Source organism: Ambystoma mexicanum, chromosome 2q (assembly GCF_040938575.1).
Source record: "Ambystoma mexicanum isolate Mex_15411 chromosome 2q, UKY_AmexF1_1, whole genome shotgun sequence".
Taxonomy (NCBI): Eukaryota; Metazoa; Chordata; class Amphibia; order Caudata; family Ambystomatidae; genus Ambystoma; species Ambystoma mexicanum.
Window position 1 is genome coordinate 140,408,502 of NC_090924.1, and position 18,531 is coordinate 140,427,032.

The 18,531-nt window shown below is 47.9% G+C and overlaps 1 protein-coding gene across 1 annotated transcript in view; it reads left to right on the forward strand.

The window, feature by feature from the left end:
* The first annotated feature begins 461 nt into the window (after positions 1-461).
* Positions 462-18,531, forward strand: part of XYLT1 (xylosyltransferase 1) — a 969,342-nt gene continuing 951,272 nt past the window's right edge. The window contains exon 1 of the mRNA XM_069647050.1: positions 462-895. Within this exon, the coding sequence (XP_069503151.1) occupies positions 650-895 (246 nt within the window). The 5' untranslated portion in view covers positions 462-649. The remainder of the gene's footprint in view (positions 896-18,531) is intronic.

Sequence of the window (18,531 nt, forward strand, 5' to 3'; positions counted from 1 at the left end):
GAGGGATGCGGGGGGGGGGGCAACGTGGGCTGCATTGGCAGCAAACGAAATATATCACCAAAGTCAAACAACAAAGGAAGTCACGTCATCTGAAAGGGCTCCAGTGCCACATGCTGGTCCAGTGTATACGTGTCTAATTACATTTCTGATTATTAATATGTGTGGTTCATTGGTGAGAAACTGAGTTCTATATATGTGAGTCCCCCGCGTAGATGGGTGTTGTTTTAGGTGGGATGGTTGTGTATATCCTTGTTGTGTGGGGGGCGGTGGGGCATGCATGTTATGCTGTGCCCGTGTGTGGTAGCATCCCACTGTGTGTGGATGTGATGCGGTGCGCTCTTCACCTTTCGGTCTGTCCCCGCGCCGTGCCCTCCCCTTCTCAGCGCCCTCCTCCCCTTCCAGCGCTGCCACATTGCCACCATTGTCTGGCCTCCTCCCATCGCCGGTGACGTCTGCCGGCTGCTCCGGCCCCTTTGGTGTGTGTGTGTGTCTGTGCGGGAGATAGAGCGGGGGGGTGACTGAGGAGAGGCGGCGAGCGGCGGCGGCGGCAGAGCTGGCTGTGTCTCCCTCCTTCCTCCTGCAGGCGGCGGCGGCTCCCGCTGCTCCGTGTCCCCCCTGGCCCCCCGCGCGCCTGCTGCCGCTGCTGAAGATGGTGGCCGCTCCGTGCGTCCGCAGGTTGGCCCGCCGCTCCCGCTCGGCGCTCATCGCCGCGCTCACGGTGCTGCTTGTGCAGACCCTCATCGTGTGGAATTTCAGCAGCCTGGATTCTGGGGACGAGCACCGGGACAAGAGGGACCGAGGGAGCAGCAACGAGGACCCGCGGCTGCAGCATCATCCTCCTCCCGCGGCGCGCAGCAGAGGACCCGCAGCCGCCACGCTGCACAGCCAGGCACCGGTAGGACCCTTCGCGTTCCTCTATCCCCCCGGCATTGTTAGCGGAGCTGCAGTCCGCCCCTTGCAGCGGGTGCAGCTTCTCGCTGAGCCTCCTAGGCATGCCTGTTTCTCCCCTCCAAAGCCTAAATGCCCAATGCGTTTCGGGGGGGGGGGGGGACTGGTGACCCTTCTACCCACCATGCGCCCCACATACACAATGTGGTGTTGGTAGCAGTGGATGGAAGGCACTGCTCCCTTCACCCCGAGCGCCGTGGATGTGACAGCACGTCCCCTGACTGTGGCCCTTTGATGAACAACGCCCTGCGATGCTAAGCGGAGAGAGCCCGGCGTGATCTTGAAGTCCGATTCGGGCTTTGGCGTCTGATTGGTCCGCTCAGCCGTGGGAAGATGTGCACTTCGGTGTGTGTGTGTGTTGATGGGGAGGTATTGGTCCTCTGTGCGCGAGCGCTGTTTGTCGCTCACACTTCACGTGGTGGCATGTGGCGATGCCTTGGAGGGGACCCCCGAACCCTCTGCAACTTTGCGAGGGGCGTTCACCTGCACGACACTGCCTTTGGCGTGCTGCGCATGTTTTGCCCCCCTGCCCTGTGGCGCCGCACAGACCTTGCTCCTATCGTGTGCATGTGTGTGTCCTAGTGCCAAGATGTGGCATAAGGTGCGTTTGCTGAACAGTTGGGAAGTGACCATGCCTTGGTAGTCCTTAATTGGGAGGGGGGGGGCAGGATCCGTTGCTTTCAAACATTGCCTGGTGGCAGGGGTGTTGCTAGGTCTGAAAAAGACCCGGGGCTACGCTAATGTCGGGACTGGGGGCTAGCTAGCCTTTTGGTTGTAGCTCCTGAAATTCTATCCGGAGCTACAACCAAAAGACCAGGGGCTATAGCCCCCTTAGCCCCCCCCCCCCTTAGCAACGCCTCTGCCTGGTGGGAGGAGGTTAAGGTTTAGTGAGACTTATGAGAAATGGAACCCCCGCGCACTAAGAGGGAATCATGCCATGAGACTTCTTTCTCAACATCTTGACGCTTTTTCTGCTTTGTGAGTGTCCACCGTTTGCGTGAAGTCAACGTGAGATGGCCACGGACTATTGGGCCCATTTCCCCAGCCCCCGTGTGTGCGTGGTTTGGGGGTAGGGGTGGGGGGGGGGGTGGTCGTGTTTACATATGCTGAGTGGCAGTGGGCGCTTATCTCAGTGACAGTCCACCTGTGCCAAACATTTTAGGCAATGGACCTGTGTTTTGCTACTCCAGAAAGGAGTCGTCCCAGCCTGACTGTACGCCTCGTCCTCCCTCGCTCTTGGGAGCCGAGGGGTCGGTGGTAAACGGTGTATGAGGTGTGAAAACTGGAGCCCCCCTCCTTTGACAGCGGGAGCATGAGGTGAAAGTGGTGCTTGAAAAGTGCGCATCAGGGGGTGCTTATATAGACCGATGAGCAGGGTGAGCATTCAGGCGCGGAGTGACATGGCAGCTGCCACAGGATGACATCTTGCTGTACAGTGGGTCAGGGACTGTGGTTCCTGTCAGAAAAGGTGCCCGGGGTTTACAGGGGCGGCACTCATCCCCGGTGCTTTTTATGAGTGGGGATTAGCTGGTAAGGCGGTGTTAAGTTTGTAAGGACACGACGTCATGATTCTAACCGCCTCTTGGCTTGTCTTGCTGTGAATCGGTGGCGTGTGGGGTCTGCGATGTGAGAGGCCGGCGTCTCCAACCTGTTTCTCTGAGACCGGGGCTTTTCCGGGTGTAAAATGTGGAACGGCGGGGCTTCCTGCAAATGCCCCCCACTCCCCACCCATGCCCCCCACTCCCCACCCGGAGAGCATGTTTAACTGGAGGCTGTTTGAGCTCAGGGTTTGGGAACCGGGATGAAGTGGGCCTCCCTGCTGTAGCTCCTCTCTCCCTCTAAGCCTGCATGGGAGGTGGGTGTGTGGGGTTGAACAGCCCCCCCCCTCGACCCGCCTCGTTCTCACGCCCCCCTGCCTGTTTCCTGAATGTGAAAGTGAGAAGGATGTTCCCACTGTTGTTGCCCCCTCCCAAATCCTTCAGGCACATCCACGCCAGGAGCACTCCCCATCCTGTTCGACCACTTCAGAGTGCACGTAGCTTTGAGCTGTTAAAACGCCCCCCCCCAACCCGCCCCCACCCCACAAGTCAATTTGTAGAGCAGGTTTTGAAGCGGCAGGCGGCAGGGCCGTGACATGTGTTTTTATTTGGCTGTCTGTTAGTACAGTATGCCTGTGTGTGGCTTACAACAGGGACTGTGTGTGTGTGTGAGTGGGCTGGGCAGTGGCAAAATGCGACGTCATTGATTTTCCACTCCAAAACCACACAAAGGAGCCGTTTTACTTTTTTTTTTTAGCAACCAACGGGTTGGCATTATGCGTTGCGCATATGTATGTATACACACCGCGGATTAATATGGTGTTGCCAAACATACTATTTTGTACTCACTACCCCTTTAGATGAATGTGCGCATTCTGAGGCCTTCCAGGACATTCTGGCAATTAAAATGATTACACTGCATCTCTGTCAACCGTCCATGTGATTACGTTTTAATTCCAGGTGCATCGGGTTACTGGTTATCACTTGATTCAGTGCCCATGAACAGTTGGACTCCAGGTGTGTAACCATTTGAGTGCGTAATTGTTAAACGGAAAGAGTGATTTTTTGGCTGAGTGTGTGTTGACATCTCCGTCTTGACGTATTTGTTTTTTTTTTTTGTGGGAAGGTCCCGTGTAGCGTGTAGGGTTGTGGTATCATGTGGACGGTGTGGGAGGGAGTGCTCTGTGTCTTGGCATCGCCGCGCGCCTGTGTCTGTGCAGTGGGAACAGTGTGTGATGTGTGTGGGCCTGACTCACAGAAGTGTTTTGTGATGGCACAATCCCATTGGAACATGCTCTGTGAGTGATGTGCATCAAGTACGCTAAGCGCAATTGGCACAATGTGGTGTTGAGTCGGTGCACTCACACGTGGCTCGTGGTCTACCCTGGTCTTGGTGCGCATAGTGGGAGCGTCACGGTGAATTCTGCAAGGCGCGTTGCAAGGCTTTGGCTCCCGTTGGGACCCCGGATGGATGTACAGGCATTCGACACGTGTTGCATAAATAGGCCCTTGTGCACTCCCGCTCTTCATGGCTTGGTCAGTGTTTATGAAAGATGTGTTGTTTGCTAATTTATGTTGTATGTTATAATAATGTTTCGCTTGAAGAGGGAGTCGTGGGGCTTAATTCACTGACGCGTTTTATAATGGCAAAACCCCACTGGGAAACACACTGTGAGTCGGGGCCATGGTGTGTTGTGTGCATATGAAGAACTACCATTGTACTAGTGCCTTTTTATGGCTGGCTAGCACCTTGCAACTTGACATTTTTACTCCTGCGTCATTACTTGGTAGATCAGGTATCACCAGCAGGGCCATTTTAAGCACTTTTGGGGCCCTGGGCACAGTTGTCTTTGGGGCCCCCTTCCACCAAACCAAAGGAATTAAGTGATCAAGAATATCTGGTCGCCCCCCCCCCCCCCCGTCGGCATCACATCCCAAAGGTTGATATACTCTAAAAATAAGCATGTTTACTCCCTTTAAGTTCCCTTTACCCTCTTCATTTTTACTCTAATCAGAATGATAAACAAGTAGCATTTGAAGGCCAACATTAGGAGTCTATGAAGAAATTAGTTCTGTTCTAGTATAGATACAGGAGACTTTATCAATAGCAACCAGGAAGGTATGCAGCCTGTAGTATTCATGCAGGAGCGAGTTCAAAATGTACATGTAACCCAGCATACACAGAGAACTCACCTTAGCGGCCTCACAGAATGCAAAAATGCTCAAGCCCGGATACAGGAGACCAATTGGAAACAAGGAAAAAGCGACACATCCCATTGCATAGATAGTGGATGCTGGTTAAAGGCTACCAGGAAGTCGTCTGTATCCAGACAGACTGACATTAGAAGTGGGAAACGGTTTTCAAACAGTGTTGCCACTAGAGATCAAAAGAATAAAGTGCCTGTGTTGTGTAATATATCAATGCTCACTATTCTAGTGGAAGTAACCCTAAAGCCAGTGAAACCACGAGTGAGGCTTTTTTGAAGATCATACCCTGAGAAGGAATCACTCTGAAGGTCTGACAATTTTGAAAGGGTTAGGGACTGTCAATTTTGATAGGTTAGACAATACACAACAAGATTAAATGAGAGGCCCAGGATCACACATTGGTTAATGGGTGAAGCTGGGATTTTTTGCCAACTCTGCAATTTCTGCATTGGAACACTTTCTCTTCCAGTGCTTACCATGAACTAATATAATCTCATTTTGTAAAACTGACTTGGAAAGTACACAAATTACATTACCAAACATGACAATTTATAATAAACAAAGTATTATTGAAGTGTGTTACGCAACATGGGAATTATTCTAGCTCATCATTGGAGGTGATTGCCTATGGTTGACAACACCCCATCTGAACAAGCCAATTTCTAGTCCACCATACGGATGCCATGTTAGTTTTGATAGAAACCCCTTTCTGGTGCAGGTACTTTGCTGATAATAGCACCTGTTGTGCTACAAAACCAAATACATAGGCAGGCAGGTTTATCAACTTCAGACATAGGAAAGGGTGAGTTGGCCTTGCAGGAATGTGTTATTCTAATGTTGCATATGAACACATATCTCTGCAATGAGTGCTTAACACACTGAGCTAACTACTGAACCAATGTGGCACTCAAATTATCAATATGCATTTTAACTTTGGCTATTGCACATGGTCAACATAATTCCCACAGGAAGGAAGAATGCTACAGGAGTTGTGCCATACGGAGCACACAAACTATGTATACCACAGCGAACACAGAGCGGATCACATGATGAATTGATCGAGGCAGAATGTATTTGTCAAAACAGAGAGGGAATAGGTTTAAAGCCTCAGCAGCACGCCATCAAATATCCTGACAAATGCTATTTAAGCCTGGTGAACAATAGAATCTTACTTCTTTAGGTCAAGCAGCCTTGTGGGGCCCCCCTCCTATGTGTGGGGACATGGCAAATACCCCCTTTGCCTTCCCATAAAAATGTCTCTGATCACCAGGTGTTTGGATCACTTGGAGGTAAGCAGTTTTCTTTTTATTGGATATGGTTAAAAATGAATTCAACCTTTAACAAGAAATGACGATGAAAAGAAATAAAGGTTCATACAATTTCCAAACTTAATTCAAAAATTACGAACAAAATAAAATGAATAAAGAAAAAATGAACAGAACAGGAAAGAAATATAAATCCTATCAAATACATAATTAGTAAACATTTTCTAAAAAAATCCCTTGAAAAAACAGTTTTCAACCTTAGCAGAATTTCAATCAAGATAAAAAGCATTAACAAATTGTCAACAGTTCATCACAATCAAAGAGCTTCAGTTGTTTTAAACAACAACATGGCTAACGCCACAGAGGTGGGATACCCTCCCAGTAAACGTTGCCTCAGATTTTCACAATCGATAAATTCAAAGGTGTGAACTTTCCTGATAAAATACATAGACAGTGTGGTAGGCTACCAAGGACGGACGAAGTGCATCAAGAGGCATCAGCAAGTTCTCACATGGCCACACAATCTCCAACAGACCCGATCTGATGCAGTTTATAACACAACACGCTGGATCTTCGGAAGGTAACAAGATATTCTTGTTTTTGAAAGTGTGTTTGAAAAGTCACACAGTTACTCATTTCTCTGATCTGCGCCGAGTTGGTGGCCAGGTCTTACAAGGCCCATCTCCCCTTTCTCTGGTTCCTTATTCTGCATATCGGAAGTATCAAGGAAGGGGATGTTTCAGAGAATGACTAGGGATGCCACTGTTACACACCCCATCAGGAATGAAGTTAATCCGGCTCCTAACTTAAAGCCAATGTACTGACCTCAGCACCCGGAAATAGAAACTCTGAGTGCCCCGGTTGTAAAAGGAAAGGAGCTGCAGGGCTGCTCAGGACCTCATATCGTTGTTTTGCTTGCGATGGCTTACTTTTTTATCACGCGTGCCCCAGTCGGGGGGCAGCGCTGGAAACACTTTGCAAACAGATGAAAAACGCAGAGGCGACCTTCGTAATCCAGTCAAGTGAAAGACACTGTGGGCCTGATTCACAAAGCCTTTTCCAATGGATGCCTCGCGCTGAAACATGCTTTGCGGATCAGGTCCTAAGCACTTTCAGAGGTGTTCAACATTTATTGGATCAGTCCTTTTTTTAGAAAATAATGCTGTTGGGCTTATTAGCTGAGTCGCTACCTTTTCCAAATGTCAAAGGCGATATGAGCACATTGTGCAAGGCAAGACAATGTAGCCATTCCACGTGATCATCAGTCTAACGCCCAGGGCACTACCTCCCTTTCTCGTGGCAGTGCCACCCCAGAATTAACCCCAGGGTGAAAAGCTGCGTGAATGCACTTGTTCATGCCTGCCCCGTTCACCCAACACTTCCAAGGAAAACTCAGAGTAAGTTCCTGACTGAAAAGCACATTCACTCTCTGCGCCAGGGGACCAGTAGGATGGCAGAAGCCGCACTGTAAGAGACCGCTTTACATGTCATCAAGGGGGAGTTTTCCAACCAAAGGCAGACACCGCTAACACAAGCTGACACTTCCCAGGTGCATGTGTTGCTCTTTGGTACTCACCTGTGTGATGAAGGTAAACTCCATAATCTCGGGGGGCTGCCTATTAGGAAGACATGCTATTAGAGGTGAGTAGGTAGATGGAACCTCATCGTGTGAGTACCAATTTGGATAGGATAATAGTATTTATATGCAAAATGTTCTGCGTAAAGCCAGGGATGTCATTTGGGGGTCGCCGGGTGTTGCAACCGCGACCCCCAGATGTTTCCCTTGCTGCCCCTGCGATCTCCCTGGCTAACCCTAAAAAGAAGAACATTTAAAAAATAATGTGTATTTTGTTTTACAATGAAGATCCTGGCTGCGGCCAGTGCCATGTGACTGTTTGTTTCGTAGTGGCTGGAATGTATGCCGAGGCCTCTTAAAAAACAGGGGGTTCTGCAAGTTTAACACTTTGATCAGTGACCCTAAATAAGAAAGAATAGGAATAACAAATAATGTGTCTTTCTGGAATCCTATCCAATAATTGCTAGACTCATTAAAGGGGAGAAAGGTCGTTGTCGATTGCTTCCTGTGATGTCACTTTGGGTTGTGGTTAAATGTCAAGGGTCATGGGTCATCACTTACGCTACCCCTGGCGTTTTGGTGAAATGACATCCCAGTGTAAAGCGCGTGTGGATTCTGTAGCGAGCAGTTTAGAAGCACTCACGCCCACTTGCCTTGGTCATCCATGTCAACGTGGCCAGTCTCCACCCACAGCTTCCAGGGGATTCCACCCCTTGCTGCCGTGACTCTGCACATCTGGAGCCATATAAATCCTCGATAAATACAGCACACATAAACATTTGAGGAAGCAGTGGGGTGTACGTTTTGTTTCCAACAGATCGTTTGCCCTTTGTTTCTGCACTGCCTTTGGATCACGTGCTCTTGTTCGCACCGTGACTCTGTTCCCTTTAGCCTTTGACTATGAACCACCAAGTGCCACTTTGAGCAGTCTCGTGGTTCGTTCAAAGAGCTCTTTTAAACATGCTTCCTTTTTTTAGGTGCCCCCCCTACCCCCCGACAGAACTGCAAGACGGTTGCACTCATGTAAAGCACCTGGCAGCATTTCCAGACCGGGGCAGTGGGCAGCATACACTTTGGCAACACTGGCCTGTGGATGTCCAGGCAGCAACATCTTCAAGGTCAAGCGATACCTGTAGAGCAGCGGCGGGTGGGGGACTCACGACCTTCGCCCCCCGCCCCCGCATGCAGTGGCCATTCCAATGTAATGCAGTTCTGGCATGGTCATGGGAGTCAGACTTTCTGCAAACAAGCTTACTTTTATTTCCTTGCTGTGCACCGTTTTCTAATGTGTAAAAGACTTTCCTGTGCTTTACGCGGGTACGTACAGTTATCTAAGGTTACTATGGATAGCTCAGGGGCAACGTGCTCGCCTTGTAAGCAAGACGACATAGAGCAACACAGGTTCGAACTGTTATAAATAACCTATCATATCATTGCAAGAAGGGACGTACAAACATAAAGTGGGGGCAAAAACAGCGAGACAAGCAGAACATAAATGCCAACATTATTTATTCCATTCGGGGGCTGCTAATACAGACCTGGTCTTAATGTGCATTCTGGGACGTGTAGTCCTGGATTTCCCCATTATAAATCCAAGACTATACATTTCAGCAGGAAAGGTGAAAACTGTCAAAACTAGGCCTGGATTAGCATCCTCCGAATGGAATGGATACTGTTGGCATGTATGAGCAGCAGAAGGCAGCTGGCCCAGAGTGACAGCCTTGCATGTCCTGGGGGAACCTATGGAGAGGTTGCAGTCATCTTGCAGTGGGGGTTGAAGGCCGGTAGATTCCCTTAGATACTTCATGGAGCTACCATCATCTCTTATTGCAGAAACCAGGGTGGACTTCGAACCAAACGAAGCCCTGGAAATATTTTTAAAAGTGACCCCATATTACACATTTTGAGCAGGCCCAAACCCTTTCCCACTGAACATGTGGAAATAAAGGCCCCTGATGCAGAGGCCCACCGGGGAGTCCCCAGAGTTCCAGTAGGCCAGTCCACCCCTGGCAGAAACTGACATAGCTGGCAGACAAGTTATCCCCTCCTCTGGCAAGAATCACCAGCAGGGTAAAATGCGGGCCCCTGGCTACCATGCCCCAAACACACGATAAGCCGCTTCAAAGGGTACCCCTTTAAAGTGACTACCCGTTTATGACCTCAGTCATCTTCCTTCCAACAGCGTGTTCACTCTCTGTGTCATCTCACTTCACTTTTTTTTTATATCAGCAAGTATTTTATTCTATGGTCCTCTTTTTGTCGGCTTCTGACGTGCACTCTTCTTAATTGCTTTCAGGGCATTTTTTGCAAATCTCTTGACTGTTTTTGTCTCTCTCCTCTCTAGTGCCCAGAGACGCTTTGCGGCATTATCGCACTAGATAAATGTCCCCAATTAGCAAATCGATCATGGCGGAGATTTGTGTGCACATGCCATGCTGCAGTTTGGACTCCACCTTTCATCTTTATGAGGTTGGCAAATTGAGTAACATTGAAAGGGGCATTAGGTTCATATACCAATGACAGAACTTTGACATGGAAAATTAGTAATAGCAAGCACTATATTAAAAAAGCGATTACTAATATTAATTTATTAGCATTGTTCTACTGTACGTGCAGGGTTGACGTTCTCATCGTTCAGTGCGCGCATAACACGAAAGAGTAGCCCAGGGGTGCACTGGCCTATAGGGAACCCTGTGGATTTCCTGGTAGGCCTCTGCACCCCTGGCCCTCTTTTGTGTGGTATTTTCAAATGTTCCCATCGGACAAGGTTTGGGCTTGCTGCAATTGTGCGCTATGGGGTCACTTTGAAAATGATTTCCAGGTCTTGTGGTTCCCGGCTCACCTCTGGAGTAGCCTAGCTCCCAGTCACTATCTACGCACCCAGAAACAGCTCTCTCTTTCCCTCCCTCCTCTATTTTGAAGGGCAGGCAACAGGTTGAAGGCGAGCACCCTTTCTGTTCTGTAAAACCCTAGATGCCCAATGCTGCGGCTGGCTGAACGGTTCTTGGCATCGAAACACAGCCTGCTCTTTCTCAAGCTCTCTGTCAGGGGAGAGCACAGAATACCGTGATTTTTTATTAAATACTCGCCATGGGAAAGGTTTTCACTGAGCCCCTTGGCTTCTGCTCATCGTGCCACGTGTCCTCTTGTGTTCGGGTAATTCTGCACCAGAAGACCTTTTCATTCTACCCAGTGAGTCTGCTACTTGTGTCACGATATGATAGGACGCATTTGTGGCCATCTCTATCGTTATGTTGGTCCAAATATGGGTGCTTTTAGTGTGTGTTATGCATCCAGGTAGCGTGTGGGAAAATAAAAGGCAGATGGGCACGGACAAGATGCGAGGAAAGGAGGGGGTTCATTCAAAGAGGACATTAAAGTTGAATTCCAGATACCGCCCTCAGGTGAAATGTGCCTAGAGGCCTGAAGGGTATTGTGAGGGAGCTGGCGCAGTCTTCCCAAAGGCTTTGTGGAAAGGGAAAGTATTTAAGGCCTTGCTAAAAAAAAAGGAGTCTGATTGGAATGTGAGTTCAAGGGAGAGACTATTCCAGAAACCAGGGCCCCTGATGGTGATTGGCCGTCTCCACTTCTTCCATTGCTCTAGGAGTCTGAGGAAGGGGAGCCGAGGCCCCTCAACGGAACAGTCAGGAGGTGTCGGGGCCACACGAGTGAAGCATGATGTGTTGAGAGTAGTGCATTGTCAGTTGGGGAGCCAGGGCAGAGCCTGCACAGCCGTGGAGGGGAAATCCTGTCTAGAGGGGCCCGGCCGGCGCAGACAAGCGTCTGTGTTTTGGATGCTTTGCAGGTTCTCTAGATTCATGTGTGGGATTCCTTGCAGACGACGTTGCGACAGTCAATCCTTCTAAGGGCTTTTGACGTTTCCTGTTTCCACCTTGTGATTGACACCCAGGAGAGAAAGGACTTTGCTCAAGATGGGTCATTGCAATAATTAGCCGTTGGATTTGAGGTCCAATGGTGAGCGCAACATCATGGATCTCGCCTAGCTTTTTCATTTTGTCACTTATTACTGGGGCTATGTCCAGTGGCAGTGGCCAATGAAAATTGAGCCATGTGTCACGAGGGATGCCGCACAGTAAGACCTTCATTTTGGACTGATTCAGATGAAGGCTGCTGACTAGCAGAAAGGTTTGCATGATTTAATGTCAATTTGATAGCTTGTTTTGGTTTAGGCCATCTTCCTCAAGGTTGATAAAACCTTCCAAGACTTGTGCATTTAAAGATCTGCATTCACTGTTAACTTCATTTTTTATCTGACCTGTTTAGTAAATCCTAGAGCAGCAGCGTCTGCAACCTGTGGGTCTCCAGATCTTTCAGACTACAACTCCCATGAGCCCTCCCCAATATGTATTCTGGCTAGGCCTCATGAGAGTTGCAGTCCAGAACATCTGGGATGCCAACGAGTTGAGGCTCCTGTGCTAGAGTAGATTTGCACTCACCACTAGCCATTGGTCGGTTGTAATTTACTCTTGGTTGACATCCTTATGAGAAAACGAAACAAATATGCTGATACCATCGAACAGTACATAGCCTGCTTGGCAGTCATATCTGATTTTGGCTCCGTGTTTAGTGCCACTTCGGGTGGCAAGCATATAGTGAGCATTGCTCTGTGGAAGCGGAAGATGGCCATAGGCGGCTTGGAATCCTAGGAGGCTCTTCTCCGTCACAAATGTAGTTAAGGCTTTTAGTGGCCCTTTAGTCCTCCCAAGAGAAGTGTCATAGTTTTGCCCCAGAGGGGTTGCTTTCACAGGCCTATGGGTTTAGACATATGAATGGCCCACTTCAAAGCTGCATGATGTTGTGTCATAGGTGGCACTAATGGCCACCAGTGGTTTGTGGTCTGGCAGGTGGCATTGTGTCACCAAACAATGGGGAGCCACGGATATTCCTGAAACCATATGGAATGTGGCACTCAATAAACATTGCACATTGAAAGATTCTAGGACTTGACTAGGACTGGAGGTGGAAGGGGGAGGGGAATGCAGGGGCACTTCGCCATTCTCCCGTGGTGTGCTCTTTTGACCACGATGCCCACCTCCAGCGGCGTTGCTAGGGGGGGGGGTTAAGGGGGCTATAGCCCCTGATCTTTTGGTTGTAGCTCCGGATAGAATCTCAGGAGCTACAGCCAAAAGACTAGCTAGCCCCCAGTCCCAAAAGTTCTGACATCAGCATAGCCCCGGGTCTTTTCCAGACCTAGCAACTCCCCTGCCCACCTCCCCGAGTGTTTCTGTCTGGGAGATGACCTGCATGTTGGAAAGCGTTCAGTTTACCAACGGCAAAACGACTGGCTTTGCCAATGCTTGTTATAGTGTGCTACTATTTGAACATGGCCATAGGAAAGATATTTAATTGTGCGACTATTTTGCCCTCTACTATTTTTCGTGAATAAAAATGGAAAAGGCCAACATTTTCTACTATTCTTGAACAAAAGTACTAAACTTGTAACAAAAAGGCATTATTTGAAATGAACTCACTAAACATAGACACACTTATATTTTGTTATAAAATGAAAGAATAAAGAATAATTACAGTGACATTATAAATATCAAATACCTCCCAAGGTAATGTCTGATAGCACCTTAATTGGTGTTTTGTTACCTAACCAATGAATCTATAATTTGTTTGTTTGAAGAATGTTTGGCCAGGTGAATGGTATTGTTTAAAAGGGCTTTTATGTTTTATACATGGTTATTTAGGGCGCGCTTAATACCCAGAAGATTCTAAGCGCAGACCCAAGGATCGAACCTGTGATGCACAGTGTCATCTTGCTTCCAAGGCGAGCGCGTTGCCCCTGAGCTATCCTCCCGAGACGCATGCTGGTGTACTTTATGTCTCTGGCAGTGGCTGTTCGTATTGCAGCAATAGCAGAAGGGCCATCAGCGCCTCTGCATCAGAAAGTAGTTGAATAATGTACATGTGCAGCGGCACGGCATTCCGCTGTTTTGGCACCAGTTCATATGGTTAGCGACGTGACAGCGCAAAACACCTTCACACTGAGCTCTTCTAGGGATGACACAGATGTGTACATTAAGAGGTTGATTCATGGAATTATTTGCGTGAAAAACGCAGATTTGCGCGACTTTCTGCCCGAAAATCCCTATACTTCACACAGGGATTTTCGTTCAGAAAGGCGCGCAAATCTGCCCTTTTCACGCAAATAATTCCATGAATCAGGCTGTAAATCTCCCGGTAAACTAAACATAGGATATCTGAATTCTTTTTTTTTCCCCATCTGGCATAGATGAATTGGTGGAAAGTTGCTGTATTTTTGCCAAAGAGATGATGCTCAATTTTCCTTTTTAAGTGAATGTTGAGAGCAAGTGGTGATTTTTGGTCAATGAGCTCTGCTTAGTCATTCACATGTGATCCGGTATTCTCACTTCCGGGATTGCTATATTACCTGCACCAGGAACCTGCGCTCACAATCTCGTGTTACTAAATTCAGGGTTGGCGTGCCTCCCCTAGAGGGTTTTATCATGAAATGGAAACTTTGTCCTGCGAGGGATGATAAAAGTTCATGTGGGCAAAACACTGTTCAGGATATTCTGCACCTTATGCTGTTTTGTCCCCGATATAAAACACTCTGTAGTAGATTCCTCCGACCTCTACTACGTAAAATGCATTTTAGTCAGCGTGCCACTGATGTTTTTAACCATATGTTACTCTCCCCTTTTATGTTTGACTGTTGAATAGGTCTTGGTGCAGGCTTACAAAATAATGTCAATTGACATAACTGGTGAACTTGCTGCCGTTATATAACTTTGTGTTTTATCCACTACTGTTATACATTTCAAGTTTGAAGTTAAACCAGCCTCATAATTCTTTCCCCATATTGTATTCTGTTTTTTGGTACTCTTTTTTTGCTTTTTGTGGAAAACCTCGGAGTTCATTAGGACTTTGCCGGTGCAGTAATAACGTGCCGGTAATTCAGTTTACCGGCATGTTACCGCACTGGCAAAGTACAAGCTTGCCGGTGGGACACTTGAGAAGTCAGGCACCTTACTGGCAAAAATAGCCGGTATTACTGGCACCGGTATTACCGGTGCTGGCAAAACTGGAGAAAAAAACAGCTGAGTGTCCTGGCACTCCTTTTAATGGGGATTAACTTAATTTACCAGCACTCATAATCTGGCGGTAATTCCACCAGAACGTGTGCCGTTAATGGTGTTACAGGTTGCCGGTATCCTGGCAATACCGCCAGGATACCGGCAACCTTGTAATCAGGCTCTTTGTCTTTTTTTTTCTCCCGAATTACAGTGTATTCTCGTTCTTCTGTTGATTTGGTATTCATGATCAGTTATCTCAGTTGACAGCCAATGATTCTTGGTGAATCAATGTGCTTTTGAGCCACGACCACAAAAGTGAGCAATAGTTCAAATAATGAATCCCACTCAGAACACGAAAAAGTGCACCAACATGCTGAACCTACACATTTTCATATGATCACCAATTTAAGGAACACATCGCTTTGAATCGCCAAAATCCACTTATTTCCCATTTTATTCAAATTTATTTGGCACCTACTCAGCACGGTATATCCATAAGACAGTGTCCCACGACCCAATATCATATTTAAATCGTTTACAAAACATTGGCTATCATAGACCTTATGCTAAGCCCAAAAGGCCCGCTGCCTGAAGTTCTGATCTCACTGCGTGATATTCATTTGAAAAGGTGGCAGCGTAGATAGATTTTCTGGGGAATGTGCTCATAGCGGTAGCCGTTCTGCATGGAGAGCTCCTTCTTTGCCTTGAATGCAGCTTGTTAGCGTCCTAAGTGGAGCTACATTACGTTGGAGGATGTGGGCGCCACATGGGAGGGAGACCGCAGCCTAGTGGAGAGCCTACGGGCCGCCGCTGATTAGCCGAGTGTAATGAGTAAACATTTGCTCTGAATCGAGCTCCATCGTTGCCCGGCAGTCCTCGGCAATGTATGTACTGACAGCGGGCTCATTCCCAGCACGTGGTCCCGGAAGTGGAGTGTGTGTTATGCCCCAGTTGGTCGGGGGAGGCACAATGGGGCGTATGGTGCCATTCCATGCTGGCAGATTCTTCACAAAAAATACGCTTGTGCAAAAACGAATTCTGCAATGTTGCCCTATCAGATAATGCCGCGTGATTCTTGTAATTTAGATGCATGATCTGCGTGGCTTCACATGCAGCTGTGAGTTCTGTTTGGTTGAAGTCAAAAGGAAACTGGAGCCGCGTGACCTCAGATTAGTCTGAACCCGGAAGTAGACGTGTTGGCAGCAGGATCCCAACTGTGCAACTGTACCAGTCAAACAGATAACTGACATATTGCTTTTTTATTTATTTCCTCCAAATTCCTGGCCGTTTGAACCAACTGAGCAGTAAGAACCAGTCTAGTGTTCAGGAGACCCCAAAAATTATACGTAGAATTGTGTTTGCGTTTCATTACATAAGGATTTTTCTCACATGGAGATACCCAAAACATAATTGCCTTTTGCTATTCCGTCGAGTGACAACTGCAACTTTCTAGACTGCATGTGGCTGTCCACTATCCAAAGACAACAGATGGTTGGGGTAGGTTTATTCCTCCTGGCACCAGGGACTAAGCTGTGGACCCCCCCTTCTTTCTCATGCTACGGCTCACTTTTTAATGCCACCGCCAGCAGGCGCCAGCCATGCGAAAACCACTGGGAAGGTTGTTTGTATATCAGTCTGGTGGCTACTGCCTTCAAGTGAGCTTCAGGTGCCAGTCCTAACCAACCAAACAATTCCCCAGCTAGCCATACACCACGAGGTCACTTGTGATCCAAGCACATGCCAAAAGGTCTCCTAAGACAGTCGTCCCAAGTTGACCCTTCCGAAGCATCAAGTCTCCATCAGCCAAATGCCCTCAGCCAACTCGCAGTCATCTGTGTGGTGCTTGAATAACGCATCATGAGCTTTGTGGACTGTAATGAGCTGCTAGTGGGGTCTATGCACTGGGTTTCCTCAAATAAGATGAACTATTTCTCCCGAAAATGATCTGCATGGAAACAAGCAGGCTTCAATTGTACTGCCTTCTCAGCAGGGATTCAGACAAGAACCTTGTTTTATGGACAGCTATTTTTTTAACCCCGTTAAGCCTGGTTGCATGGGTCCACATTTTTCTCACAGATTTTATTGGAGCCACAGAAACATGCTATTACATATCTTAGGCCTGCAACATGTTATGTGTTGGATGTAGACAACATACGATCTTGCGATAAAAGAATCTTGTTTCAGAAAACACTGCTTCACCTCATTGTTGATAATGCAAGTGTCCAAGGTTAACTGCTGTCTCTATGTCCATGATTTGCGAGAATAGAGGGTGGATGAAACGGGTCTTTTGTTGGACAGTACAGGAAGGTATTTCTTAAGACCTCTACATAATGGTACAGCTAGAGCGGATTTGAGAGGTGTGACAGGTAGCTATTTAGAACAATTGTAAAAAATAGTTTAAATGGTAAGACTTAGCAAACTCTCCCAACTTCCAAAATATCCTGACAATGAAGAAATCATTGGGCCTTATTATAAGGCTGGCGGCCACGGTATGAACGGTGCCGGTAAGGCACCGACACCGTTCATACCGGGCCGCCGCATCACGTGTTCTGCTCACGGGTTCCTGACAGCCCCCGAGCAGAACTTGTGATTGCATCAGCACCGTTAACGTGATAACCGTTGCAACCAGGCTCCCACCCCCATTCTGCCCAATTGGGCAGAATGGGGATCGGGAGCCCGGCATTACTGCTGCCCATGAATGGGCAATTACCGGCCCACTCATCTCGTAATGGGCCGGTTATTGCCCAATCGCGGGAGGCGGTGCCGGTAGCGAGCATGGCGATAGCCGTGCCTGCCATACAGGCACGGCTACCGCCATGCTCGTAATGAGTCCCATTGTCACCAATATCTAGGTGCACCCTTTTCGAGAAAGACAAGAGCTTTATTTTGTATACAAAAGAAAAAAGGCGACAGGGTATTACAATTCCACTGCCAAAGAGCTCTGAACGATCTTTCGTATGAGTTTAAGGTTATAAGCACATACATCATCACTCATGAAACACTCAATATACAGTGTTAATCCCCCACCCTCATTGGCTACTCCTATATACATGCTAATGATTACGTATAGACCACTCTCCTATTGGTTCTGCTGTCTTCTCGTCCATCTTCACCACACATGGGTAGCATCTCCGTCCATCATGGAATGCTGCAAAGCAATTGGTTAACATTAACTGCATCACCCTGTCTTCGATCCTACCCACGTGACATGCACCTGGTTATTAACATGAACTCAGTGGGCAAGGTCAGCCTGGTCCTTGCAAACAAAGCAGCCCTTTTCTCATCCCAGACACTTGGTAGCCCCATCATGCCCTCCCACCCCCCACTGTATGGGCATTATTCTTAGTTCTCCTTGGCACAAAACATAGATCATGTAGTCGGTCTCCACTTTTCTCTTTATCAGTTCATCTGCCCCGGAGGGAATCTAGTGTTCCACTAATCAATCTAGCTCACAAAGCATTTCGAGCCCATTTCCCTGCACATCTGGTAGTTCAAATAGAGTGACCAACGTTCTGCGCTAGTGCCTCAAATCATTGTTCATGTTTTGGCATCCCAAGACCTCTGCCTTCACTCCTAGGAATACGACCTTGGCACTAGGCTGTATCCCTTGACTTCTGCTGCACACATTTCTACCTAATTAGTTGAAAAGCCTAACTGATGTGGGGCCCTATGCATGTTCCTTTGCGGCACCTGGGAATCGGGATGCAATGGTGAGGTGAGGGATAAGGTCTGGTTGTTCTGTGTTTCTGTGAAAACACGGCCTATGAGGATTCAGACCTACTATAAAACGTGTGTTAGTTCAGCTAATGGCTGTCGTGTATATATGTATACTGCATCCCATGTAATTCAATTGCAACATTACTAAATAACTCTCCCCTGTATGATTTCCCACTCCGCCAAATATCCTGACCCATAACACACACCCTCCCCCC